Source organism: Astatotilapia calliptera, chromosome 8, assembly GCF_964374335.1.
Source record: "Astatotilapia calliptera chromosome 8, fAstCal68.1, whole genome shotgun sequence".
In the NCBI taxonomy this organism is placed as follows: domain Eukaryota; kingdom Metazoa; phylum Chordata; class Actinopteri; order Cichliformes; family Cichlidae; genus Astatotilapia; species Astatotilapia calliptera.
The window spans coordinates 17953576-17981527 of record NC_137429.1 but is presented as its reverse complement, the minus strand read 5'-3'; the positions used below and the strand labels follow the sequence as shown (position 1 = coordinate 17981527).

The 27952-nt window shown below is 40.8% G+C and overlaps 1 protein-coding gene and 1 long non-coding RNA gene across 3 annotated transcripts in view; one reads left to right on the top strand and one right to left on the bottom strand.

The window, feature by feature from the left end:
* Window positions 1-25399, bottom strand: part of ankfn1b (ankyrin repeat and fibronectin type III domain containing 1b) — a 152505-nt gene extending 127106 nt beyond the window's left edge. Inside the window, exons 1-2 of the mRNA XM_026178722.2 lie at window positions 25190-25399; window positions 19812-19904 (exon numbers count right to left, since the gene is read on the bottom strand). Of these exons, the coding sequence (XP_026034507.1) occupies window positions 19812-19828 (17 nt within the window). The 5' untranslated portion in view covers window positions 19829-19904; window positions 25190-25399. The remainder of the gene's footprint in view (window positions 1-19811; window positions 19905-25189) is intronic.
* Window positions 24473-26712, top strand: LOC145430424 (uncharacterized). 2 transcript variants are annotated; one of them, XR_013910997.1, is made up of 3 exons: window positions 24473-25166; window positions 25685-25773; window positions 25855-26712. It is a non-coding gene; the product is annotated as an uncharacterized LOC145430424 (long non-coding RNA). The 2 variants fall into 2 exon arrangements; XR_013910996.1 differs by having other exon boundaries at window positions 24473-25773.
* Window positions 26713-27952: the final 1240 nt, after the last annotated feature.

Genomic DNA, 27952 nt, shown 5'->3' with positions numbered 1-27952 from the left:
CTTTCAGAATTCAGGACGCTAATTGCAGCGCTGCAGTACACAGCAAGAAGTTGTTAGATCTTAGTAGAGCCACGCAAATTGAGTTTGCAGGAGGGTGTGGACAGCTTCTGTTTGACACAAACAAAATTAGCACTGTTGCGGAGGAAGCAATATTTCTAAATCCATCTTCATTATGAATTACAAGACCAATCCGAGAACTAGAATTGAAGAAGTAGAGTTTGATTGAATGTGAATTGTGGTCACATTCTTCTCTTTCTCCCTAAGCTACCACATTGGAAAAATGGTTCTGTAAAACACCACATCATCATTTGGGTACAACATGTAATAACGTAATCAATTTATCCTATTACATATTTGTAAAATGTTTTTCTAATTAGTGGATGAATTCTTAAGTGAGAACAAAAACTTGTTTTGCTGTCAAGGTAACCTCGATCACCGAACGCCAAATTACAGCCGGTTCATCTCTGAGTCAGAGCGGATGTTTGTGCCAGATGTAATGACATTTCTTCCAGGTGGTTCCGAGATATTGCATTGGCAACAAACGGGGCAGTAGTGGGGGTCAGAACACGATATCACGGTGACCGTTGCCTTCGACGATGGGAAATTGAATCGATTCATTCTCGAGTGCTGAAATTTGAGCAGCCTTTAAGAGATATTGCATTCGGGTGGAAGGTTTGACCGGCTGGACGGTTAACCAGAAAAGCTAATAACAGTCCTGTTTTTGAGATTACTGTAATTTAGAAGATGAAAAGTAATTTAAATCTAGATTACCAGGGTGATGCCAGAGTAGACCATAGACTTGTGACATTGATGTTAGTTCTTCAAACTAAAAACTAAAAACCTGACTTATTGGCACCTGTAAATTTGTCTTTGGAGATCAATAACAGCAACAGTTGTGGTTGTAAATACGTGCGTGTGTGGTAAAAATAAGGTGAAGTGGGTAGACTTGGCCAAGAAGGACTCTTTGCGTCTCCTTCTCTATATGGAGCCTATTGACTTCCTCTCTATTTTTGTTCTGTGCAAACGCTCCATATTCAACTGCACGACAGTGGAAAGAATCTATAGTAGCTACCACCATGCCTGACAGCAGCTATCCGCCGCACCTCCACACTTATGTAACTCGAAGCTTACTCACATGCATACAAGCACATGTTTACATGCACATACAGGTACACAGTCGCTTTAAAGCCTCACAGTCCTGCAAAACATACAATTTGCATGTGGGCTGGCTCATTCATTTCATTTTCGTTTAGATGTTTTTCAGAATGTTACATACATATATTACACTCCCTTCAGTATATATCTGACTGATATTACTTAACCATTAAACCCTGACACACATGTAGAGGTGCAAGTGTGTGACCAAGTGGCGCACACCCTCGAACCTCTCATGTGCACATGCTCATTCTGTTGCACTGAAAGTCACAAGATACAGCCAAGTGGCAATGTTTACAGCCTGGAGACAACAGTATATACCAACCAGGCATAGTGACACACACACACACACACACACACACACACACACACACACACACACACACGTAGACACACACGACTTACCTGGCCTCGGCCACAGTGCAGCAGTAACTGCCACTGCGCTGCGAGCTTCTTCCCACCCGCAGCTCCTCTCGAGACTTACGGCGATTAAAGTAGTCTGTGAGTTTCCCAAAACTCGCCATCTTTTTCGCTTGTCGCTCAACTCCACCTCCCCGTCTCTCCTTTTTTTTTCGCTTATTTTTTTAATGTTGATCCGTAAAATAAGGAAAGATTCTCTTCTACAAAGCTCCACTGTGCACGACCTCTTGACTTACAGTCTGCCTTGCTCTACTTCTACCTGGATTCAGTTGTGCAGTTTGGCATCAGCTGCAGGTCCGACTTCCCCCGTGCTCCTTCATCCCTTTTTGCCAGAACACTTGTGCAGAAGAACGAGGGCTCTGCCTTTCCCTGCCTCTAACTCCCCTTTCGATCCGTCTGCTGCCGCACACGGTGCTTGTACGCTGATTCTCTTAAAATAGTAACGTTTGTAACTGCCTACCAATCGACACAGCAGGAGCAGTGTCTCCCCCAGTGGACAGCAGACAAGAAGGAGGAGTGGGAGAGAGAGAGAGAGGAAGAGAGAAATGACAGAGAAAGGGAGGGTTCCTCAGTGTCTGTCTTCTTGTGTGCTGAAGGAAGCAGGGCTGGTGGGAGAACGTGAGCTGCTATGATGCTTGTACCTAAGCCCACCCCCCTCTTTCTCACTCCAAGTCTCTCTGTTTTTTAGTGCATATTGGCTGTGATGCCCAATTGTGCGCTCTCTCTCTCTCTCTGTCTCTCTCGCTCCCTCTCGCACACACACTCTCTCTCTCTCTCTCTAATGCATGCATTCTTTCACACACAACCCTTCGACTCTCGGTGAGCAGAATCACGGCGTTCAAGCAAAGCTGGTGAGCAGGTGCCAGCGGTTGAGCATTTGGGTTCATCACTCTGTCTCCAGCTTCGATCTCTCTCTTCTTTTCCACCCCTGTTTCTCTCCCTTTGTCGCGGACACACACACACACACACACACACACACACACACACACACACTCGGATTCAACCTAAAGTGCACCTGCTCCACCATGATAACTTTCTCCAATTGTTTGTCTTTCAATTATTTGCAGCTGAGTGTCTTCAACCCTGATTTTTTTTTCTTACCAGTAATGAAATGGAAGCAGATTTAGCTAGGACCACCAGCTGGTGGACACATATATTGAGAAAATTAAAGACAATAGCAGGATGACAGGGACAATAAGGCAAGTGCAGCAAGAAAAAAAAATATGAGGATGGATGAAAAAGAGGTATGGAGTGAGGGCTATTTGTGAAGTGCCTTTTTGTGATTCACTGTGTATATATGTGTGTCTCCCTCCCACACATCCTGACAGCTACCTACTCTGTCTATTCACTGTCTCACCCTGACTACATTTTTCATTTTTATCTCCAAACATGTGATTGTGACCTCATTGTTTCTACCTCAACCATAAAACTCGCTCATTTGCATCTTTTCCTGATCCAGCGGGCTCTAAAGTATGCCCATGACATTTACAGGTAATGGACGGCATGGGCACAAATAACCAACACTGCAATAATCAGCTGCTTCTCCACTGAGCCTCTCATCCTGCAGTTTGGACGCCAGGTCATTAGTAACGGTAGTTTCTGTTCTACTCTCCCCCTTTGACAAGTTCTTAAGAACCCTTTACTACAGGTTCCAACAGAGGTATCTTTCACCCCTATGTCCTCTTAGAGAGTTAAAACAGCAACTTCTCAGGAAAAATGATACCAGAGGCGGTCTTAAAGTAAGGGGATTGTCCATTGCTAAACTGAACAGCTAAACAGTTTTTACATCGGAAACACTGTAAATATTAATGTTATGCATGATTAGAGGCATATTTCAGTTTCTTCAGCAACTACAATTGGTTGTTTTTTCCTGACTGGAATTAGCATCCTATTTAGTATTGCATTGTTGATGCACCTTGCTAGACAATCTACTTAGCTAGTGCAAGCACTAGCCCACAAAACTGCTGAGAGAAAACCACGAGTCTAATCGTTGCACAAAGTTGCATTAATAAAATCGGAATAATTGCACCACAGGATTTTGTATTAGTCCAAGTAAAAGAATTTGTCTTCAAAGGCATGTCTGTGTTTTTGGTACATATTACGTCATGGGGATCTAAGGGTCCTGGAGTAAATCTCCAAGAAATGAATGAAAGTCAGTGTAATGCCCTCTGAAGTCATGTGTGTGTGTATATGTGTGCATGTGCATGATGTTTGTTGCACTGTGATTCCACACTGAAGTTAATGTTGTGTGAAAGGTGTGGGCTGTGTGCTTGCAGGTTCCTCTGCTGAAGAGTTCGGCTTATTGATCGGTCTCCCCTGTCTCCGTCTCTCTGAAAAATTCTCTTCATTCCATGCTTCTCTGTTATGATCTACACTACCCCTCCCGCAACAACCCATTGATCTGAGAAACAGCGTGGTCTGGCTGTATTGCCCAGCAGGCATGCTAATATTTGAGTTCAAATGTCAGAGAGACACAGAGAACACTGACAAAAAAGACGCCGATGAGCTTTAAAGGATGTAAATTTCACCTCTTTGCTGATGACAAAATGTTATTCTGTAATAAAATCCCTGTGATGGGAGCATACGCATTTTGAAAGTCAATTCGGGAGTTTTATGTAACAACAACAAAAATGTTATTTGTTAGTGTTTCCAGAGATTTGAACCCATAATTGGAAGAGACACAATGACATTTCTGCAGAACTAACAGAAGAATATATTTCTTCGCTCATTTTCTTCCACTTGCCCGGATTCCATTTGCACTGACAGCAGGCCAAGCAGGATATTCCAAGCATCCTTTTTCCCAGCAATGCTTTCCAGGGTGATCCAAAGCCACTCCCAGGCCAGACAAGACATTTAATCTCTCCAGCAAAGTTCTGGATCCACCCCCGGGTCTCCTCCCAGTTGGGTGTGTCTGAAAAAACTCCATATAGAGAGTTCAGAAGGCACCCCAATCAACAGCAAGAACCACAACAAGAAGGAGTAGCGCCTCTACCCAACTCCAACCACACACACCCATATTTTGTTTTCAAGCGGTTTATTTCACACCTCAAACATGTAGTAAGCAATTAAACAAATAAAAGTAAACTGCAATAAATTACAGGTAGTAATAAAATACACTAACTCTTTTATGCTACGTCCACACCTACACGGGTATTTTTGAAAACGCAGCTATTTCTATGCGCCACACGTAAACAGCGTTTCGAATCACTGAAAACTGAGATTTTTTAGAACTCTGAAACTTTTAATCACTGGGTGGGTTTTAATTAGGCTCTGTCTCTATGCTCATAAGGCTGAATTCCATTTAATTAAATATTTACCAATGTAATTTTGATATGGTTTTATGAATAGTGAATCGATTTGCAGACACATAAATGCCTACAGTATTTAGCAGAAAAATAGAAATTTTGGATGATGATTGTGTACGCTCGAGCTAAATAGCAATAGAGAGAAAAGAGAGAACAGGAAAGAGTTTGAGCCGCAGAGACAGTGAAATAAAGAGCTCAAAGGATTGAGGGAAAAGTGAGTGAATCTTGACAAAAAAGGGATACAGAAGCAATGGCGAGAACTCCAAGCCTCTAAGGAGAATTTACCACCACAGTGAGGAAGAGCTGAGCTCCAACTATTGACAGCTTTAGTCTGCGTTTGGCTCTGAAATGGCTTTGGCTGATGAATAAGTCATGCAATGCTGTTTTTTAGGGCTATTTTCATTCAAACATAAAAACATGCTCACTTTAACTATATCCATTTGGGAACACAATACTTGGCTTGCAAAAGTTGCTTTCATTGAACTAAAATGGTTATGAGGTCATCTCAAACTTTTAATTACGATTAAAAATACATAGGTCTATTTAGCTGTTGGGGCAAAGTGTGAACTACATTACTCCCTACAGGTTTTATTCTGTACATATTCTCAGAGAAATCTGATTTTCATAAAGAGTGAGTTTATGTGCATTTATGGAAGAAGTGTGCCTGCTTTCACAGACCAGCTATAAAGAACAGTCGTCGGCAACTGAAGTGAGTCCCTCCAGCGATGGGCATGCTCAGTACATACTCTAACTTGGCCCTTTGGTCACTCTTTTTTTAAAATAAATAAATGTATTTGACATATATATATATATATATATATATATATATATATATATATATATATATATATATATATATATATATATATATGCACATATATGTATTGCTCATAAATCAAAAATGGTGTAGCAAATGAGGCATAAAATGCAACAATGTAATCAATAGTGACTTATGACACACTGAAATATTCATAGTGTGCTCGAGTTCAGACACCTTGATACATCATTCCTCCCCGCCAGCTCATTTGGCAAGAGAGAAACAGCCACAGAGAAAGTGAGAGACAGTTTAAGAAAGCTTCTTCCTGTAATTACTGCAGCAGCACTCTGAAGCTTCCCCTACTGGGATCAGTCAGACAGCACCATTCATAAGAAACACGCACAGAAGCCATTTGCAGTAAAAGGAACGCCGTCATTCTGGAGCACACCAGTTGAATCTTTGATAGTCTCTGGAATGATAAGCACTCTGCACAGAAAGACACACGCTCACACACACTACACGCCAAGGATGAACACTGCCACCATCTTTATGAGTCATCATTAAGGGCCCTGCAAAGCTGCCCCAGGACATCCAAAAGATATAAGCTCCTTTTTTCCATCGCCTCCCCTTCATTTCAGCTTCGGTGATGCAGTAGTTTGCACCGTTCTCTCTCAGCGAAAACTCTCTGGGTCAAAAGCTTCTGGTCGTGGTCGGGGTTTTCTATTTTGCAGTTTGTTCCCATCGGTTACTCCAGCTTCCTCCCACAGTCCAAACACTTGCATGTTAGGCTAACGGGTGATTCTGAATTAGCCGCAGGGCTGGATGTGAGTGTGGTAGGTATCATCTTGTTATGGATTGGCAACGTGTCCAGCTTTAACAATGCTCCAAAGAGAGTGACTGGATGCTACAAAGTGTGCACAATGTGCATGATGGACAGCAAACAGATATAAAATTTGTTGGCACGGATGTTTAGAAAGTGCAGCTCCCAGCAGGGTGCTGATGCCAGTCCACATGAACATTTAAAGGAGGTTCATAAAAGAAATCACAGATTACGATGTGTTTAAGTTAGAACTCATTGGTAACAAATCAGTACCAGTATTTAGTACCATGCTTTGTGACACGCACACTTGCGTTTCTTTTTCTTGCCTATTTAAAAGGTATCTGTGTAATTTTGTGCACACTGAGAAGTAGGAAGGTTTAAAAGGATGAATGTCAACTAACTCACTACCTCAAAATTCTGAATCTTAAACTTTGAACGAGAGCTAATTTATTGTAATCTGTGTGAACTGAACTTGTTCAGGGGTGTCATTCAAAGACAATATGCCTGAGCATGTGTGTGTGTGTGTGTGTGTGTGTGTGTGTGTGTGTGTGTGTGTGTGTGTGTGTGTGTGTGTGTGTGTGTGTGTATTACATTAACTACATAGCTCAAGGGTGTATGGAACAAGCTGCAGCTGCGTACCACATAATTCATCTACCTCTCTGCATCTATTTTGCAAAGGGGAAGATTGAGGGATACGAAATACTGTCTACATTACTCTGCTGTCTTGCTTTCACATTTACTTTTATGCAGCTTAATCGAACACTGGCCTGTTAACAGCTGTTAAACTACAGAGACGGCACAAAATTGTTTCTGTCAAGAGTACTTATAAGCAGTCATATATTTTTTTTGTTGTTTGCGTTCTGTTGAAGTCAAACATCTTATTCTTCAGCTCTGGACGCTGCCCACCAGCAAAAATACTATTTGATTTTCACTGGAAACTATTCAACTGAAATCGGTCCCAAATTGTTCAAATGACTGGCAAAGACATGTGGCCTGCTAGCTCTAAGTAAGCAGGCAAAAAGAGTATGGAGCACTGCCACCAGCTTCTGGAAAAAGTAGCACATTACACTTTACGCATTACTGTTGGTAATGTGTAATGTTTTATTCGCAAAAACCAAAATAAAAAACTGTCTTTTTCTTTCAGAGAAATGACACATAAACACAACATTTATTATCTGTAGTTATTTATGTATTTGTTTGTTTGTCTGTCGGACTCTGCTCGGATAAGTTTTTTTTTTTTTTTTTTAAGGTTTGCAGTGTTCCTAAAATATGTCATCAACAGGGAAGTTGCAGAATGCCCTCTAGTGGACAAACTATGTCAACATGGCTGAAGGGTGTTTTTTTCCCCGTCTCCTCTTTTTCTTTTTCATTTATTGGCAACGATAAATGCCAATACCAACAGATTTGCGAAAACTCAATACTGGTCGATATCAGTTTTAACTCAGAGATCTAAGTCAGATTGATTCTGCAAAGAAATTAGATGATTATTCAGCCAAAGGCTCTGAATATTTTTAGGAATAATGGTCAGCAATTGCCTTTTTATGAGGCAATGTGAAAAAGCAAAAGGTTTGACAAGTGTGAGCGAATGCGGTGTCTGAGATGGTCATATCCAGGGCATACTTTCTTAAATGCTCTACAAATGCATTCCCACACCGGCCCAACACTGCAGGGAAGCTGAACACATATAACACAGAACAATGAATTATCATTTTACACTCTCATGCCGACCTTTTGACTTCTTTTTCTGTGTTCCAGATCTGCCACGGACGAAAAGCAGCTGCTTGTTAGAGGGGCTGTATATCTAGAGCCCCATTGCCAAGTGATCCTTGCCATTTGGCCACTGGGCTCTGTGTTGGGTTGATATTCAGTTTGGGCTTGTCTGGCATCATTTGAAATGCCTTACTTAAAAGTGACTTGGGGCAAACCTGGAAAGTTTAGTTCCTGTTACTTTGCATTTGTTTAAATCTGTCTCTTAAGGCGATGGAAGCTGGGTTTACCATTTTATCATTAACCACTTTCTCTGTGGTTTTGTAGCAAAGACCTGCAGGTTCTGTCGCTTTAGTTTGATTATGTAGCTTAGGGCTTTTATTTTTTATTAGGTTTTGCGTATGTTGTTTTGCTGCATGAGGAGACCCTGAAGTTTAGTCACTTCCTTCTTTTGTTCATTTTCACTCCTTAACATATTTGTCTTAATTATCACTTTGTAAATAAATGTTGACTCACTGCCAGTGTTCAGTATTTAGAATTTTGTAACTTACTAAGACCCATCTTTGCTTCTCACTGTGCCACCCCGAACATAATAACTGCTCTGTCTGAGGTGGACATATTTAGAATATCCCCCAATTCAGACCACATACAGATCCAAGACAGAAGATGCAGAAAAAGCAGAAAAAGCACATGATTTCCACTTTAAAACTTTTTATTTCGATGTCCTACGCAGACTCAACAACACTGGAAAGCAGGAACACCTACACGCACCACAGTGAAATGTCATATTCCTCTAATTTAACCATCATCAGAAAGACAAATGGAAATGCTCTGCCTGAAGGCTGAGGAACTAGACAGCCCTTCTGTCTCCTCTTCTTTGCCTCCATAATTTCCTCATTTTAGCCCATCTATCCATCTTTTTCTCTTTCACTATATGACAGCACCCCACCCCTGTCTGCATAATGCCAGGAGATACACTATAATCCAGGGAATAGCTAGCCCTAGGAGGGTGGTCTAAATAAAAGATGAATCCATGTAAGTATTGGTTGCTGACTCTGAATTTCTCTTCTCCTTGACCTGTAAAACTACTGATGAAACATCTCTTCCAGGTTGCAAGTCAAAACTGCTTCTTGATGTCAAAAACATGTAATTTCAAGGTGTTCGTAGAAATGACAAGGTAAAAAGAACTGTAGTAGAAGATTAAAACAATTCCAGCCCCACCTCTAGAAGTCTGCTGATCTCAGAAGTGGTTCCCCGTTTATTCTCTAGTGATTAGGAAGTAAATCAATACTTATCGGTAGAGCTTCACTGACATGATTTAGCCTGGATATAGCTTCATAACAGCAGGTTAGAAACATGACTGAAAGGACTTTACAAGTTCCTGTAAAGCTGTTTGTAAGCATCTAGGCTTCAGCTCTGATTACATAGCTGCAAAATTTCATTCAGTTCACACCGAGTACCTGATAGCATGTAAGAGCTCTGCATTAGGACTATATTCTGGGTCAAAGTGCGTTTTAGTCATTGTTGTCTTGAATTTATGATTTTCAGTGTGCAAAATGCAACGATGCTGATGTATGATGATGTCATTTAATTTGACTGTGAAGAAAATGTGATAAATGGCTTGTTTTCCCATTATTGCTTTAAATCACGTTAGTATTAGATTTATATTAAATTTATTCTGCCTTGCTGCAGTTTCATGTCAGCATCTCTTGCATATAGCAGATATAATCAGTACTTGTGACACACACACACACACGCGTTGCCAGTGGTCGCATGTCTGCACTCTGAAAATAAATGTGCGCGTACGGAGCTGCTACACTGATTCATCGTCATCTCAAAGTGAGAGAAAACAGAAGGAGGGTATTTCTGTCTGTTAGTTTGAGTTTCAAACTGGAGCCTGATGTAGCATCAACATCTTGTTACAGAGATGGTTTATCACTATCTCTCCTCAGCTTTTTGTTTCGGCACGTGTTTGCTGGTGAAAGGGTGTCGAGATGGAGTGGTGAAGAGCGATGGAGAGATAGGTGAGTGTTTTACAACTAAAAAAGGTACAAAGCTATCATCACGGAAAACGGGAGGTCCACTGGGAAGAAGATGGATGATCTCAGAGCACCAATTAAGAGGCAATAAAAGGGAACAACTTTGCCATGATGTAACAGACATCATGGCAAAGAATAAAGAAAACTGAGGCTTATATGACTACACAAATACAGACACAGGGGGCAACCGGAGGAGGAGGAAACATCTGAGAAACTAGATACAGCTCAACCAAATCAGATGAGGAGACAAGGGGAAAATATAACTAAAGGTAAGACGCAAAAGATGCAAGACTATCAAAATAGCAAAAAACACCCGAACACCCAATACAGACACAAAGACTTAACAAGTTATAAAAAGATACTAGTTAGTAGGGCTCGGCCATATCATACCGTTCACCGATATGGCCGAGCCCTACGGCCCTACGGCCATATGGCCGGTAATATGGCCGGTAATATGGCCGGTAATACTTCACTTCATGTGCTTAAAATGGAAGGCTTTTTGTGCTCACCTAAAACCTTTAAGCTTGTCTTTTGCTAACTTGTGTAGAACTTCAATCTTAAGACATGTGTACTGCCACAGCAACACAAACACAGCAGCAATAGGCAGAAATTTCCCTTCTACTGTATGATACCCGTGTCTTATCATTGCCTACAGTTAGGCAATGATAAGAAAATGAAATATCGCGATAGAATATGGGTAAAACACGCATGCGTAGTGCCTTTGTTTTTATACGCAGATGGCGGAAAAAGCATGGCGGCGACAGAGAATGAGAAGGGCGAAAGCGGATCGTTGAATGAAACAGATGAACCAGAATTGGTTTGTAAAAGCCCTGCGGCAGACTGGCGTCCCGTCCAGGGTGTACCCTGCCTCTCGCCCTATGACAGCTGGGATGGGCTCCAGCGCCCCCCGCGACCCTGAAAAGGATAAGCGGAAGCGAATGGATGGATGGATGGATGGATGGTTTGTAAAAATGGCGCAACTTCAGTGGTGTGGAACTGGTTTGGCTTTGGTGTATCCATCAGATACACACAAAGGCACAATTTTTGGTAGAGCATGCAAGCGGGCTGTCGTTATTACCGTGTTTTTCAGAAAATAAAGTACACTTAAAATCAATCTTTTGATTTTCTGAAAAATCGACAGTGCCCCTTATAGTCCGGTGTGCCTTATGTATAAACTCTGGTTGTGCTTACTTACCTCCAACCGATTTTATGTGGTACACGGCGCTCAAAAATCTGTCAAAAAATGTTCTAGTATGACTTTCGTAAGCTATGAAGCCGCACCACTTGATGGATTGTCGGAGCATTACGGCTGCAGGAGCCTCGCGGAGTGATAGGTACTGTGCTTCAACATAATATTACCGTATTGTGTGTGTGTACAACCTCTTTTTAAGTTTTGTGGATATTATATATGGTTATGCTCAGGATGTGTCGGCCAGTTTCCACTGGAAATGCCTTTTGGTTAAACTGTCAGCAAGTAATTTGCATTTGAACTGTTAAATTTTTTATATAACTTTGATGCACATAAAAAACAGCTGCTTGTTTAAGCGAAAATACATTGATGGGGGTTTTTTTGTACTAACAAAGTTGTGGAGTTGTAAAGTATTTTGTCTCGCGTCAATTATATCATCAGGTATGTTGTTATTGCAAATTTTCAAATATATATCGCGATAAATATTTTTGGCCATATTGCCCTGCCCTACTAGTTAGGCTAGACTAAACTAAAGAATACAAAGTAACAAACAGTTGTTAAGAAAACTATAAAATAAGGATTCCGAATTACAAAACTCAAGTAGCAAAACCAAACTAAGGATGCGCGCGCACACACACACACACACACACACACACACACACACACACACACACACACACACACACACACACATAATTGATTTTGTGATATTGTAACATATATCAATATCAACAGATATGAAAGAAAATTATTGTGCTGTTATTTTTTTCTAAACCACTGAAAATACCCCTCCAAAAAATAATTATTCTGGTTCTAATACTTCACTTCATGTGCTTAAAATGGAAGGCTTTTTGTGCTCACCTAAAACCTTTAAGCTTGTCTTTTGCTAACTTGTGTAGAACTTCAATCTTAAGACATGTGTACTGCCACAGCAACACAAACACAGCAGCAATAGGCAGAAATTTCCCTTCTACTGTATGATACCCATCTACCCATTTTCTTAACCGCTTATCCAGTTCAGTGTCACAGAGGCAGCTGGAGTTTATCTCAGCTGACTGGGATAGGAAAGAGGCAGGCTACATCCTGGACATGTCCTATTGTAAGACATGACTTCTAACACTCTTCATGCAAAATTCAATACTCTTCTGAGTCAGAAACCCCTAGAGGACTCTATAGCTTTTTTCCTTCTTTCCCTCTCCCTCTTTCAGTCAAGTAACTCACATTCACACAGCAGCTAAGTATGTTCACTGCTGTCCTTTTTTAACGACACATAAACACTTCAGACATCCTCACATACACACACACACAGTCTTTGTTTAGATGGAAGCTGACCACTGCTTCTGTTTTTGCTCATGTCTGATGTCCAGCTGACTCCCCTTCATGATTCATTATGCGGCAGTTCAGTGGGATATGCACTCCGCTGAGTGCGCTTCCTCGTTGCCTTCATTGTCTGAAGAATGATTAGGCTGCCACTGCTGTATCTATTTGTGTGTGCGAGTGCACATGTGGAGGTGGGGTGTTCGATGTGCAGCGAGTGCTCTTCCATTGGCGTTCGCAATAACCCAAACCAAAAACACACTCAGAATTTCTGGGGACAAGCGAGCCATGTTTGGTGTCAAAACTCCACTTCAAGGTACAATAACAGAAAAGGACAACCGGGAATCAAAGGGGGGCGCTGATGCATTACTGTTTAAGCGTGTGCACATGGGAGTGTTTGCAGCAGGGGTTGACAGGGTACTGAGATCGTGTCTGTCTTAAGAACACAGGCATGAGACCTCCCGGGTATGTTGTTCGCACGTCCTTGGAGAATCACACCCAGCGGCTTACACGTGGACAGATAGGACGCACAAACACAGTCGCTCCCTGCGAGGCAGCAGTAATCCATCTTCTCAGCCCGAATGCATGCAGCACACTTCCACTCAGCATGATGCATAGAGATGAGCACAACGTAAACAGGCACCTCAAGTTGTTTAGTTGTGACAAAGATCAAAGAAAGAAACACGGCAGCTAAGACAAAAAACAAGCATGCTGATCTGACGTCAACGCCATTAGGCCTAATAAATCCTGAACTCAACAAGACAGCTAAAATATTCCCTCAGACAGCAGCCACTTTGCCAGTGACGCGTCTCAGCTTTCACTTCACAGTAAGGCTGTGTATTTTGCACCAAGTAAGAGGGGGTGTGTGGTAGGGTAACGCTTTATTTTTTGTAGAGCTTAACTAAGTGAGTACCGAGAGCTGGAACCCATAAATCATCATCATCAAAAACAATTCACATAAATAAAGCAGTGCAAAGGCCATAAGTACCAGCACCAGTTTGTCTGTGCAGCCAGCACTGCTTCTGTGTGACAGAGTAGTCCTGAATGGCCCAGTTAGAGCCAGTTATATTTCCCCAGTGACAAAAAGTATTTGCTCAGCTCATCACAGTAGAGTTTAGGAAATAAATATCTTGAATCTTCTACTAAGCTTCATAGTTATCTGTTCATTCGCAAAAAACAAATAAAACCCACTGTAACATAAAAGCATAAAGAGCTACTAAACGTTAGTGTTATTCATGCAGAAATACACATTTTACAAGACGTCCAGTAGCCTCCTGTCTCCTTTGTGAGCAGTTATGTATTAATTTTACATTCGTCATCTGCCTGCCTCAGTTCTGAAGAGCCTGACTCCCAGGCGTCCACTTTCTGACATCGGCCTAGGGTGTTTGTTTTCCTTAAAGCACTTTTATAGGGCATGAGAACCCCTTAATAGACAGCAGGCTTCAATTTCTTAACACTGACTTCTTTATCAGATTGCTGCCAGCTTACTCTCAGTGGAGGTAATTCAATTCAGTTAAAAAAGGAGCCTGTACATTTACTCTGGTCAGCTGTTCCAGACAAATGATTCTGCTGTGTGCAAAGACAAATGACCCATTAAAGCATCTAAAACACTGCTGCACCTTCTGCGATCATTTTTTCCCTTTTTTTTTTCTTTTGCCCAAGACATAAGTCACATTTAAACCCTGGATTAAGCTCTTCAAATGATTTCATGTCATTTTCTAGATAAAAAATGTACTTACTCAAGATAAACAGTCCAGTGAAGAATGACCCTAACTGCTATAATCAGTTACATGACGTCCCCGTCAACGTGATGATGATGACAAATAGTAAGATTAGACACATTGGCAAATGAAGTAAATAGTATTGATCCTCTTGTCATAATGCATTATTCTGCTGGAAAGCCTTGGGTACATGCATTTATATGGTTGTCATTTTTACATGTACCAACAACAAGAGTACTGCAGTCCAAACTTGGCACTTATTTAAAGCAAAGACCTCTACAGTTGGTCACTGTGCCCTGCCACACCGCAAAATGTAATCATGACGAGCACAAGGAACACGACAAACAGGCCAGGGCACTGACTCAGTTTCAACGCTCCTCTACAAGCCAATCAGATGGAGCATTTTAACAAATCCAATCTGCAGACCCTGCTGCCAGCATCAAGATGGTCCAAGACCACGATGCTCTCCTAGGTTAATACCCAGAGGGGTCAAAGCTATTTTTGGCAGGACAAGATATACACAATGTAAAATAAAATCACTGTACATTTATCTAGACAATTTTGTCTGGCCTAAATGTTTCCTTAAACAGATTATTCTTGTTTTTTATGTATTTAAAAGAACCATGCCAAATCTATGTATTTGACCTACTGCTGACTAGTCTTCTTTTCCTTATTTCTTAAGTAGTGTTGCTCCAAAATAGGTAACCAGGCTCTTCCTGTCTTGTGCAAACATACATGGAAGTATATAAGCAAAACGTTTGGACAATTCAAACGAGCTTGAAAGTCAATATTTGGTATGACCACTTATATGCTGCAACACAGACTGAATTCACTTAGGCAAACTTTCTTGTAATTTCTTTAAGTAGTCATCAGGAATGGTTCTCCCGCCTTCTTGAAGGACATTCAAAGCTCTTCTGTGGATGTTGGCTGCCTTTTTTTCTGTTCTCTGTCAAGATGATCCTTCACTTCCTCAAATATGTTGAGGTCATGTTGAGGTTGTGCAAACCATGATTGATAGTGTTCCACGACATATCCAGATATGTTTTTACTGCAATGGCAGTCTGTTTGGGATCACTGTCATGCTAAAATTGGTGCTGCTAATCAGACAATCTGATGGTACTTTTCTGCTTTCATAACTCCATAAATTTTGACAAGATTCCCAACACCACGGCCTAAAATCTAGTCCCAAACCATGACAGAGCCTCCACCTTCTGTTTTACAGAAGGCTGTAGACACTTAATGTTGGACACCACTTCTGACCTCGTACATTTTGACGACAAGGTCACTTCAGTAGACCTTTTGCCACTGATTTTCAGTCCAATTTTGTGTAATTTGGCATACCTCAACCTTTTCTCCATGTTTCCCATTCTTAAACATGGCTTCTTGACAGCTACCCTTCCACTGAGATCATTTCTGATGAGGCTTTAGTGAACAGTAGATGGATCAATTGTAGTGCCAGATACACCTCTCAATACTTTTTTGATGGATTTTCTATTTCTTAAGAACATGAATTTCAGATACTGTTCATCTACTGTAGGTTGTTTTTAGGCCTTCCACATCTTCTTTTATCCTCCACTTGCCTGTTTTCCTCACATTCCTCGTTTGAAGCTTTGTAAGATCCCAAAAGACGGAAGGAATAAGTAGTAGGGTTTAAGAGTGTAATAACGGACTGAAACAGAAGATGGCAGCACTGCATGTACAAGGATGCCAGCTGCCGTTAAGCCCCGAAGAAGAAGAAGTAGTGTCCGGTATCGTAGCTGTGTCCAAATTCAGGAACAGCATCCTCCTGTGCCTGCATTTGTAGGCCGATTACGTTACAGCGACACGATGAAGACTGTCCAAATTTGAAGACTCCGACAAATGCGGCCGACAAATGCGCCCTTCATTTCCCCAGATTTGAAGGATGGGTCGGGTGTATACTTCGTGGCCCAACCTATCAAAGAATTCATAGCGCGGCCCTGCTCAGTTTCCAACAATAGCGGCAGCTAGTTAGTTTTAATATTACTCTTATTATTCTTTCTGGGTCACAAAATAAACGTTTAACATATTTTCAGGCGAGAATGTAGCTGTGTAAACTTCAGATATCTGCTTGGTTTATCAAGACACCACATGTTTTCAAAAGCACTTTCGGAGACGTCTGTTACCCACCAGCTCGTTAGCTAGCGGGGGTTCAAGGCTCACTAGAGCCGGTGAGAACACCGGACTCCCGGCAAATCGTTTTCAAACCCACCGCCGTCTTTCACTACTCAGGTTAAACATGATGTATAAGTCACTTAGATAACTTAAAAATGTTATTGTTTGGCTTATTTCAGTATATTCTTTGTTCCTTAGTAAATCAGTTTGGCTGAGATTAAAGTTATAGTTTTTACACAGCTGAATAAATGTCAAGCAGACAACTGATTATCAGAAGTGTGAGATGCTCGAGAATATACTCGTGTCCTGTTATATCTCAGATAGCAAGGAGCAGACAGCTGAGTTTATTAAACTCCACCGAAACAATCTGCAAATTTCATTAAAATGTAATAAACTATGATCTTGTCTTTATTTTTAGTCAGCACGTACCTTAAGCACTTAAAGCTGTAAGCTAATGATAGTCATATAAGAGCAGGTGCATGCTGGTGCAATAAGCTGTACGTTTTACGTCCAATGGATGCATGATCTGATTAGTCGACTAATCGCAAAAATAATCGGTGACTAGTCGACTATCAAAATAATCATTTGTGGCATCCCTACAGTCAAACTGCATTATCTTTGGCCTTTTCTTTTAGTCATTGAAAGTAGAAAGAAAGTGTTGCATTGTTATGCCTCAATGATTCACAAGCCATTTTTAAGTCCTCTGGAAATGGTCAGGTACAAGGTCGGGACCTTCACAAAAGCTGGAACTATGATAAGAAAGTCTGGCTTCTTGGAAGCAAAATATAAAGAAATGAAGGATGCCTCAAGACTTTAGCACAGTACTAATACTACTGTGACAAAACAATTTTAAGACAGTTTAGGAGCGCTAACACCTGCAATTAGGTGTGAACCAGCGACAGGCTATGTCATGGGATATTAAACAGTGCAATCTAATATTAAACCACACTTGTTCAGGAAACATCTAAGTGATCTCAGATATCAATGTTCCAGGCATTTTGTTAGAGCAAATATACAAATGAAAAAGTAAGCCTCTTAGGAATTCAAAACTACATGAAGACAGAGGAAATGTTATGAGGCATTAAAATGGAAAGGCCATTATCGCCCACTCTCCCAAACTCCAATATTTGAAATATAGAATACTGATGAGTTAATCAATAAACTGGCAACATCAATCAACTAACAAACATCTTTTCTTAAAAGGCTTATTGTATAATTAGATTAAAAATGGGACTTGCCAAATGAATTCACACAAAGAAACGCTAATAGGATTAATTCCTCATGGTAAATGGTTGCATCGCCCTCTGTTGGTTGAGTACCTAAATCTAAATAACCACAAATATAACAAGTTTTCATTATTATGCTTGGCCTTATCTTATCAAGACTGAGTCAACAAAACATTAATTGGAATGCGCCGAGTGTCAAACAATTACTGACTCCGCTTTATCTGGAAAACACAAACTCTATTACACCGGTGATGATTATAATAAATAATGTTGTGTGTTTCTCTGTACTCAGGCACAACGATAGAGTGGAAGGACAGAAATATGGTGTCTTTGGGTGCATTCACGCAAGACCAAACACACACACACACACACACACACACACACACACACACACACACACACTATCGGGAACAACAGAGAAAGTATTTGCTGTCAGAACCATGTGTACAAGCTTGAGTGTATGTGTGTGAACATGCATGGGGGTGCGTTTATAGCCCCCTTGCCTGTTGCCATGACTCACCAATGAGTCACAAGCCAGGGAGTGCGAAGTTGCGCAAATCAGGAGCCCTTCTTTGTCACTTCATAGTTTGGCATGGTGCAGCAGCAGGTCGGTGACGTAATCTAATCATTAAGAGAAAGCTAGTCATCCTGGCATGGGAGTCATAGGTGTCAGAAAGGGAGGGGGGCTGATTCAACAATCACTGACTCAATATGAGACACGAGTAGGGCTGACACTTGGTTACTGTAAATGAATGGTCTCACTTGACAGGTTGGAGTGTAGGGAGCTGAAGGGAAAGCAAGCAGGCACGCATCCCTTTCTAGGCCCAGTCACAGGTATGAATTATACATTCTGCGTCCATGCCGGTGAAAGATATGTATAATGAAATCCCACCATGGATCGTGTGATTCACACACACGCACACACACACACACACACACACACACACACACACACAGCGCTTACTGTATGTGCACACAGCCCAGAAACACAATGCCAATCCTGTTTCAGCTATCTGCAGAATGAGCTGAGGAGTGAAGATAGAACTCCCATGGCTCTTATCACACTCTGCCCAGCTACAGCAGCGTCGACAAGACGAGAACCGCACATGTTTGCAGAGGAAACTACTGTGCGTTGAATGAAGGAAAGCAGGTTTTCAGAGGATAACAGCACATTATAAAAGCTGAGTCTGAGCTAGATGGCATGACGCTGAGCTAAGAGTTTTTGCATTCGCAAAGTGGACAAAAGGCATTTAGGGTCAGATAAATCACCTGCCCATCCCCCAACAACATTCAGATGGTGTGGTTACTGCTCTTCTGCACCATCCTTTCCAGGCTTTTTTAAACTTTCTGCTGACTCGCTGTTCAAAGAGGAAACGTAGCCACAGAGTTTACGAATAATGGCGCGCCTTCATTGAATTCGAGATGCGACTGCTCCCAAGCGTATTCATGTTATATGTGGGTTGCTTTGTATTGCCTGCCCTCTTTGGTTCAGAGAGCCTTGCAAAATTGTTTATCCAACCCTCACTTTCGCAGAACTGCCTCCATCAAATCAAAGAGCCAACCTTTCGCATGCTGGACGATGATGAGTTCTGTTTAGCTAAGAATAGAAAATAACAAGATTTCTAAATGCACAGACATGCACCACAACAACCTGCCTCACCAAAATATCCAAAACATGCAGAAAGACAAAAGATGTGTTTAGATGTCACCACTGTTTAATCACTTATAAATATCCTTAAATCAAAGTCTTTGAAACATTTGGCCCCTGAAGTTTCTTATTAAGGCATCTTATTTACAGTTCCCAAAATGCTTGGTGAGCTGATGTAATCTCTTAGTAGATGCAGTATAGCTATACACCGCCAAACACAATGCCATGCATGCAGCTGAAGCTTGGGCAACAACAGTTCCAGGAAGCACCAAAATAGAGACAGGACGTTCATTTAGTAAACACAATAAAGCATGTCAGCAATCTGTGTAAAACAAGCTGTCAAATAAGATAAAGAAAGACATGATCTGTCTTACTCTATGAGTTGCTCCATTCCAGCACCCTGAGGCTCCAGTGGCTCCCCAGGTGGGGATTTGTAGTCCTCCTTTTTACACCCACTTGTTTATTTCCTGGAAGCAGAGAAACAAGTGTGTTATTCCGAAAGTGCATTAGAAGAAAAGGCCTGTATTTATCGACAGTTATTTTTACAGTAGGGTGAAATTCCTTTGTTTTCCCAGTTAGGAAGCTGAGGTCAGCAGCACACTGTAAACAATGTAAAACAGAGGGAAATGCTGAACAAGCACATGTGGGCCTATCTTTAAGTCATACATCAAAATCATCATTCATTTTAAAGCTGAAGGTGATTTTTTCCTTCAAGCTATCGGTCTTGTAGTTTGCATGTCCTCTGTATCTGTCAACCTCTCCGTGTTTTTTAAGGGCCTCTCAAGCCCAGTGAGATCTTGAGGTGTTGAGTTTCAACGTTATCGTCATGCTGTGTGATTTATGATGGAAACAGAGCATAGGGCTGGTTTCTGTGTCCTTTGTGAATTTCTCTGAATGTTACACTACTACTACCAAGTATCGCAGCCTTCTACTTACACATCATGAATCTGAATAGGTGTTTAAAGCCCATAAACACGATCAGGACTATCAGGTCTTTTCTTACATCCATTTACAACTGGTTAATTACATGATTTGTACATTTAGTGTAGCAATGGAACTGACTTTCAAAAAGTTAATTCTGTTCCCGTTTTCAGTGGGAGAAACGTTTCGTCGCTCATCCAACTGACTTCTTCAGTCTCCATTGACTGCAGGTTTCCCCAACCTTACAGTACATTTGCACAATGACTAAAACTAGCACCACTGATGAACAATGGGCCACACGGTCAGTTTCTTGATCATTAATATGCAATTTGTCATGACCATTGATCAATGGCCGTAAGTAGCATTCACAGAGAGTGGGGGAATGGCTGCAATCACAGCATTGTAAGATGGTGACAGATGTACCCTTAGTCCCCCTCCTCGATTCAGAGATGGTCTTTCCCTTTTCACGTAACCTCATTGACTCCTCGCTCAAACCAGAGTTCCTCCCTGTCCAGGATGTGTACATCCTCATCATTGAAAGAGTGGCCACTCGCCTATAAGTATGAATAGACTGCAGAGTCCTGGCATGATGAGTTAGCTCTTCTGTGTTGTGCCATCCACTTAGCCAGAGGTTAAGGAGGAAACACTTACAGACATTTTTTCTGGCAAGTCCAAAGGCCCAAAGATCCATGTAACTGTGATATATAACAAATCAAGTCATTTTATGCTTAGAGTACATTTAAAGATGTCTATCTGTCTTTATTAGTGAAAAACACTGTTGTAAAGCAAAAATACCCTGTAAATACTATCATTACTGTAGATAACTATGTATTTTTACTTTATATTACATGTAGTTAAACCTATGGGTTCATTTATAGAAGGAAAACAATAAAGTTGTTATTAGTTAACCTTCAGTTAAAGTTAGTAGTGTTAAATGGCAACAACTAAAAAACAATAAAGCAAGCATAACACTGGATGACATGATAAATAGAGATGCCCTTGTTGACCAGCCAGGGACCAGAATCAACTGATTGCCAGTGTTATCGGCCTTGACCAGTGACTGAAAGATCAGCTAGCAAGCCTGTGCACGACAAGCACAGGAACACAGGCAGACAGTCCTCAGTGTGAGTCCTCACTCAACACAGATTCTCAAATGTTTGTTGAATGTTTAGAACAGCAACCCAAATCAAACACTTAAATTACCTTCACACAGCAGAAAACAAACAACAAACAGCAAAACAGAAACTAACAAAGGCAGAGTAGCTAAAGCTAAAGCTATCAAGAGCTCAGAGCCAGCTACAAGCTAGCAGCCTCAATATAAGCAAAGAGTCAAAGAAGTTGCAAGGAAAATTCTGGAGATTCGTGAAACAAAGAAAAGGGTCCGTGTCCTGTTATCTGGTGAAGCTATAAACATACAGGAAAATATGTCAGGCAAAACTTGTAAACTAGCACATAATGACAAAACAAGCAAATCTGGTCTCAGTTTCAGAACTGCGAAACCCAGACCATAGGTCTTAAGATTAAGCCCAATCTGAATATGCTTGAGAGTTTAGTTTTTAGTTTTTAGTCGACTTTTGAAAGTCCCCATAGCCCTTTTAGGGACATTTAAAGAAGCAAAAATGTTTTTATAATTAATCCTATACTATTGCCAATATTACTATACTAGGGCAGACACGCTCATGTTTGCCAGTGAAGAGTCAAGCTGTAGTATTTGAGCCAAATGCAATCATGATAATTTGGGACTTCCAGCATATAAAGGATTTTAGTACAGCAGTGGATCTATTAGAAGTATAGGTGACCTTTCCAAAGGTTATTAAAAGAAAATAAGTGTTTAAGATTAGCTAAAAGCATTACAAGAAAAAAAATGAATCAAATCACAAAGGCTGAGATTTACAATATGGTACCAAGGAAGGTTTTTTCTAAATAAGTAACTGTTACTCAACAATTAAATTACTAAAACAGTTGCTCTTTCATTTCCTGTGATTGACTAATCAAGTTACTGCTGCAGGTCTACAGTGACAGTTATTCTTTTCTTTTTCTTCACACATACACAGCTCAACTTGAATCAGTACAATGCGCATGAATCTAATCAATAGCTTTCATGTAAATGTCAGGCAATTATGCAGAGCTGCAGCACCTGGATAAACTGCATATGGGTGCTAACACCTCTTTCGCCCCGAGCCTGCATGTTAATTAAGCTGAACATCTGGCGAGAGGAAAAACACACTGTCGGATTGAACCGACGGGATGCTGCCTTGATCCAAAGTGCTGAATGCTTTGGAAGGTGAACTTCAGTTACATTTTTGATGTGCTTATTTCCCTGTGCCAAGATCTACTGCAGTCCAAAAAAATAAAATAAAAATACAGGGATTAGGAGCCAATCTTTTGCTGATGGTAGGAAATCTCTGGCTAAGAAAAGACAGCGGATGCTGAAATGTGCTGTAAGGTCAAGTTCCTACTTTTAACTGAATACATCATACTGATATCACAGAGGAGGGCATTGGGATTACATGACATGCAATGAAGTTATTAGTTTGTTTTTATTTTTACGTCTGATGTGGCAAACCGTACTAAACTGAGACTAATGTGCCCTGGAATGGACTGATTCTGATAAAGAAACAAAAATAAATGGAGACTTCCACCGAGCATAAATGCCCTTGTGCTCTTTGTTTGGGGAACCAGTCGATTGAGTTTTTGTGTCCCAGCATGGCAGAGTTTGGTCAACAGACAGACAACCAGACAAAGCAATTTATACCAGCTGTTCACAGATAAAAAGAACAACAATACATCAAACAGCAAGAACAAAAGACGACTCCACAACAGAGCAAAGTGTTATTGACTCACTGGTATCTCGGCTTTATTATCGCTCTCTAGTTCTGCCAGCACTAGCTAGATTTTGATAATCCTACTGTATGATGATAAAAGATTAAAGCAACATTTAAAAACGGCATGTTTTATTTCTCTTTTCACATATTTGTAAGGTATACACCTTTCCTTTCCTTCCACCTAGTCATGCATACTTGATCCATGCTGTACGGTAAGCAGGAGCAGTAGCCAGCCGCTGCCTGCCTGTCCCATCAAACATGCATAAGAAACAGATGTATCTTTGATGTAGGTTTGTTCATGTTGCCCCCGTGTGCATGAGTGTGTGAATGAGTGTGTGTGCTTGTATGTTTAGTGTCTCTTTTTTTTCTTCTTTTTTTTAAATGTGCTTCCAGGCCCTACGGGCACAAGCTAGGCTGAGGAGATGCGGCTGCATGCCCCGACACACAAGCAGAGACGGAAGGTTGCCACAGATCCAAGGGAGGATAAATGATCGATGCAGCCATGCATTATCTTTGAAAGCATGATTCCTATTGAGGAAAGGAAGTATGCAACTGTAATAGCTCCTGTTATTAAAACTACACCATTATGCATTCATTCCAGGTTTTGTTCAGCCTGCTTCAGATTAGCACAAGTGGTGCTCTACTGTACTATATTTTAAAGGCTTAACCATGAATATGTTTGCCTTTTGCACTGACAGTCAAGGAAGCTTTGAGAATAGGCACCAATAAATTCATACCTTCATATATCCATAAAGAGAGAACTATTGTGGAATATAATTATTATTTTAAAGGTATATTTAGGGATCCTAGTACTTACAGCTTGGACTGTATTCAGAGGTTACTAATGTTAGAGTATTTCGCTGGCACTGCACTTAATGACAAGCATGGCACCGGTTCACGAGACACTCATCTTTAAGCACCTGGAATAGTGAAAACTTCCCTTGCACAAGACTGTAAACAAGCATAACCATGAGTCATCTGAGCGAAAAGCTTTCCTATCCTGCGTGTTGCCAGCTTCATTCCAGCCAGTAGGTCCCAATTTGCTCCGTCTGGTGTGTCTGCTGTATGACTGAACTGTAGTTACCCTCCACCCACCTTCAAAAACCCCCACCCGTAAGTTGATGACCACCTAATGTTACCCAGTCCTCAGTTTCCTACCATCTACACACAAATGCAAACATACCGTAGTGTAACACATGTATTTATTTTGTCATTCACACAGCTACTACTTCCATTCTCTCTCTCTCTCTCTCTCCCTCTCTCTCTCACACACACACACACACACACACACACACACACACACACACACACACACACACACACACACACACACATCTTTTTCCTTTTCCCCTAAGACAATTGTGTGTTGCTAACTCTCTATTGTAGAAGCCAGTCATTTCCACATGTGTGCTGACCATAAAGCAGCAAAGGGCCGACTAAAAGCATCCTTTTCCTGACTGGCAGGGTCACAATCTGCCTCATATAAACACAGGACACACCTTAGCCCAACAGATTCCACATATCCTTCTGACCTCGTTACCTCCCCCGAAGTGCTCCTCTTTCCACTGACACAGGATACTAATAAATAAATGTTGACAAAGCCGCTTTTTTTTTTTTGGTTTTGTTTTGTTTGTTTGTTTGTTTGTTTGTTTTTTATATCTTTCTCGTTGACGGGTAAAAGACAAAAAAAGAACACTCTTTGGGGTTTTTTAATTAAAAAAAAAAGTTTAAAAGCAAAGCTAAGCCGGGGTCCTTTTGTGTCTCTCAACGTGCCTCGCGCAGGGTTTCCCTAGCATTGTCATGACAACTGTGTGTACGCACCGACACTGGCCTTTGAAAACAATACACCCACAAAAAGTTGACTGAAGTGGGCCAGCTAAGATTTTTTAAATGAAAAAAATCGTCCAGAAAACAGAGTGAAGCAGAGATATTAAGCGGAAAGGAAATGAATAGCGAACAAGTGCACAAGTGGGGACAAAAAGTGTAAGATGCAGTCATTTCCATACCTTCTTGTCGAAGAAGTATTTGTTTCCTTTTCAACTATTCCCGGGTGCCGTTCTTGTTAGCTAGAGTCAAGCGACTACTTAGCTTTTGTCACTGTGTTCTAAACAATTAGTTTGTGACACCGGTAATGTGTAGCGAGCCGTAGCAGCACGAGAAATAACTCCACCAAGCTGTAACTTTTCTCCGCCCCGGACTGCCTGCTTCTGTCTATCGGGGGGGATGCTTCGCTCCGCCTAGCTCAACCCTGAAGATAAATCACTGTGATCCACCGGATTTCAACTTTGTGTCTCCTTGCTGGTGGCAACATGTCTCTCCCCCCCGTAAAATTACACAGTATGCTATTTATAATTAGCGAGTTTCTTTAATCCCATTATATTTACCGCTTTTTTAGTGCAAAATCGAAGCCACTATTTGTGCCCCGTCTCCAGGCCAGAGTCAATTGTGATGATTGATTTCGGACAGGACAATTATATTAATAAGAGTTTAATGGGTTTTAGACTTTGCCCCGCTTCTTCATTAGCGAATCGGCTTAATCCTTTGAACTTTCCTTGTTCAAACAACCCGAGTGACACAGACATTAAAAGAGGTAATCCAGACTCACTCAACTGAATGCTTCACATGCTACCCTTTACTCCAAAGACATTTACATCTCTCCCCTGTTTTAAAGGGACAGCAGACTAAGATGGAGTGGAAGGGCCACAGCAACACTGGCACAGTGTGGTGATAAGAGGACGCTGAAGAGAATGCAGAAAACTGAAGCTTGTCAGATTGAAAAAAGCACATTAACTTGAGAGTTGGCTGGATTTGTAAAAAATAAAATAGCTGGCAATGGACAGATGCAAGATATACACGGTTACACCCAGTATCAACAACAAAGAGGATGTATGTTGTATCATAAGACACAGTGATAAAGTTATTTCACTAACTCATCAACACAAGACATTTTGTAAAGGGTAAACCCAGCCATGCTAGGGTTTAGCGTACTGAATCAAAACTAGCTATGTGTTTTGTTTGTTTTTAATTTAAATGCCCACAATTGTACGGAAGTAACAATCATGTTGTATATTATGTGTAATATATTTACACAAATGTTTGAAGTGCACTCACCAGCTTTTGTGTGTATTATCATGATGTTATTGAAAAGGATAAGATTATGTTTAATTAAGTGTCCTCACACAGACACACACATGCACACACACCTGCTCTTGTCTCCTTCCTGTCTCTCATCTCCTTCTCTGCTCCCCCAGAAGACTGAGCGAACTAGTGAGCCCTTCCTTTCACTGAATCAAAAAAATAATGCCGTACATAACAGTTTGACCGGCATGAACTAGTAGTTCTTTTTTAAAGTGATTCTCAAAGACCTTTTAGCCAAGAACTTGGTATATCTTGGTATAGTCAATTGAAGAAACTGGACAAGTGGAGGATAAAAGAAGAGGTCTCTGCCTTAAAAACAAAAACAAACAAACAAAAAAAAAAAAACAGCAGCAGCAAAAACCTGACACAGGACCTGAGACACCCATCTGACCCTTTAGCTGACCCATCTCCTGTTCACTGAAACACACACACACACACCTCTTCTTGTCTTATTCTTCTCCCACAAACACATTTTCTCCTCTGCTTTCTACCCTTTCTGTGTGGAGTTTTCCTGTACTTGTGTGGGTTTTCTCCACATACTCCAGCTTCCTGCCATGGTTACTGGGCGATTCTAAATTGGCTGTAGGTGTGACTGTGAGTGTGCATCAATAAAGACTAGGGTCAAAATTATAAGAAAGAAAGTCATCAGAGTCCCTCCTGAGACCAGCTTTATGGAGGTAAAGTTGTAGATCAGCAATAATAGGAGTCTGATGACAAGATATGGTATGCAAAGTTGTCAAATATCACAAAGTACATAATTACACTGTAGGTAGCTACTTACAAATTTATATTTTTGTCTTTAATTTTAAAAGAACATTAAGTTTTGGAGCCAACATGGTTCATACTGTTAACCACTAGATAGCATCAGCGTGCCACTAGCTGGCACTGATACTAATACCATAAATAGGACTATACAAAATCTTACAGTGTTCAAATTACTTTAGCAAAGGTTGAAGGCTAGGTGTGCAGTGCATTCTTAAACACAATTCACTCCCAAGTAATAACAATAATCTCAAGAACTGAAGCAATCAACAAAGAAAATATTTACCCCATAGAATTCTACAGGACTGGAAATCTTTTTACAACCATATCTCCCCATCCAGTGGCCTTGCAGCAGAATGCAAGTTTTTAGACTATTGGCTTAATTTAATCAACCAGGAAGCTAGCTAGCATCCATGTTTGATAGTGTTTATGACTTGGATGTAATATTTTACATGAGAGTGGATGGAGCAAGTGTGCGTGCACCTAGCTGCAGGGAGCAGACTTTATCACTATTCATTACTTTATTGTCTCCTAATCACAGTCTTTTATTTATTTTGGGATGATTTATTTGACCTCAAACATACCTTGATGGTAGTTTCTGTTGGTTGTTAATTACTTTTGCATTAATTTTAATATTTTAACCTAAACACTGCTGAAGTAGCTGAATACGTTTGTTTTTTTTTAAGTCATATTTAAAAAAGAAACCCTCTGCACCATATTTCCTGCCTTTTAATCCAGGATTTTGCAGAATAACATTCTCGTCTGGCAAACATCAAATCCTGCAAAGCTTCTGTGTCTCACTGTCGTTTGATATGAATGCCTTTATCATATACGGGGGAAACACATGCAGCTGACTGATAAATTAAGAG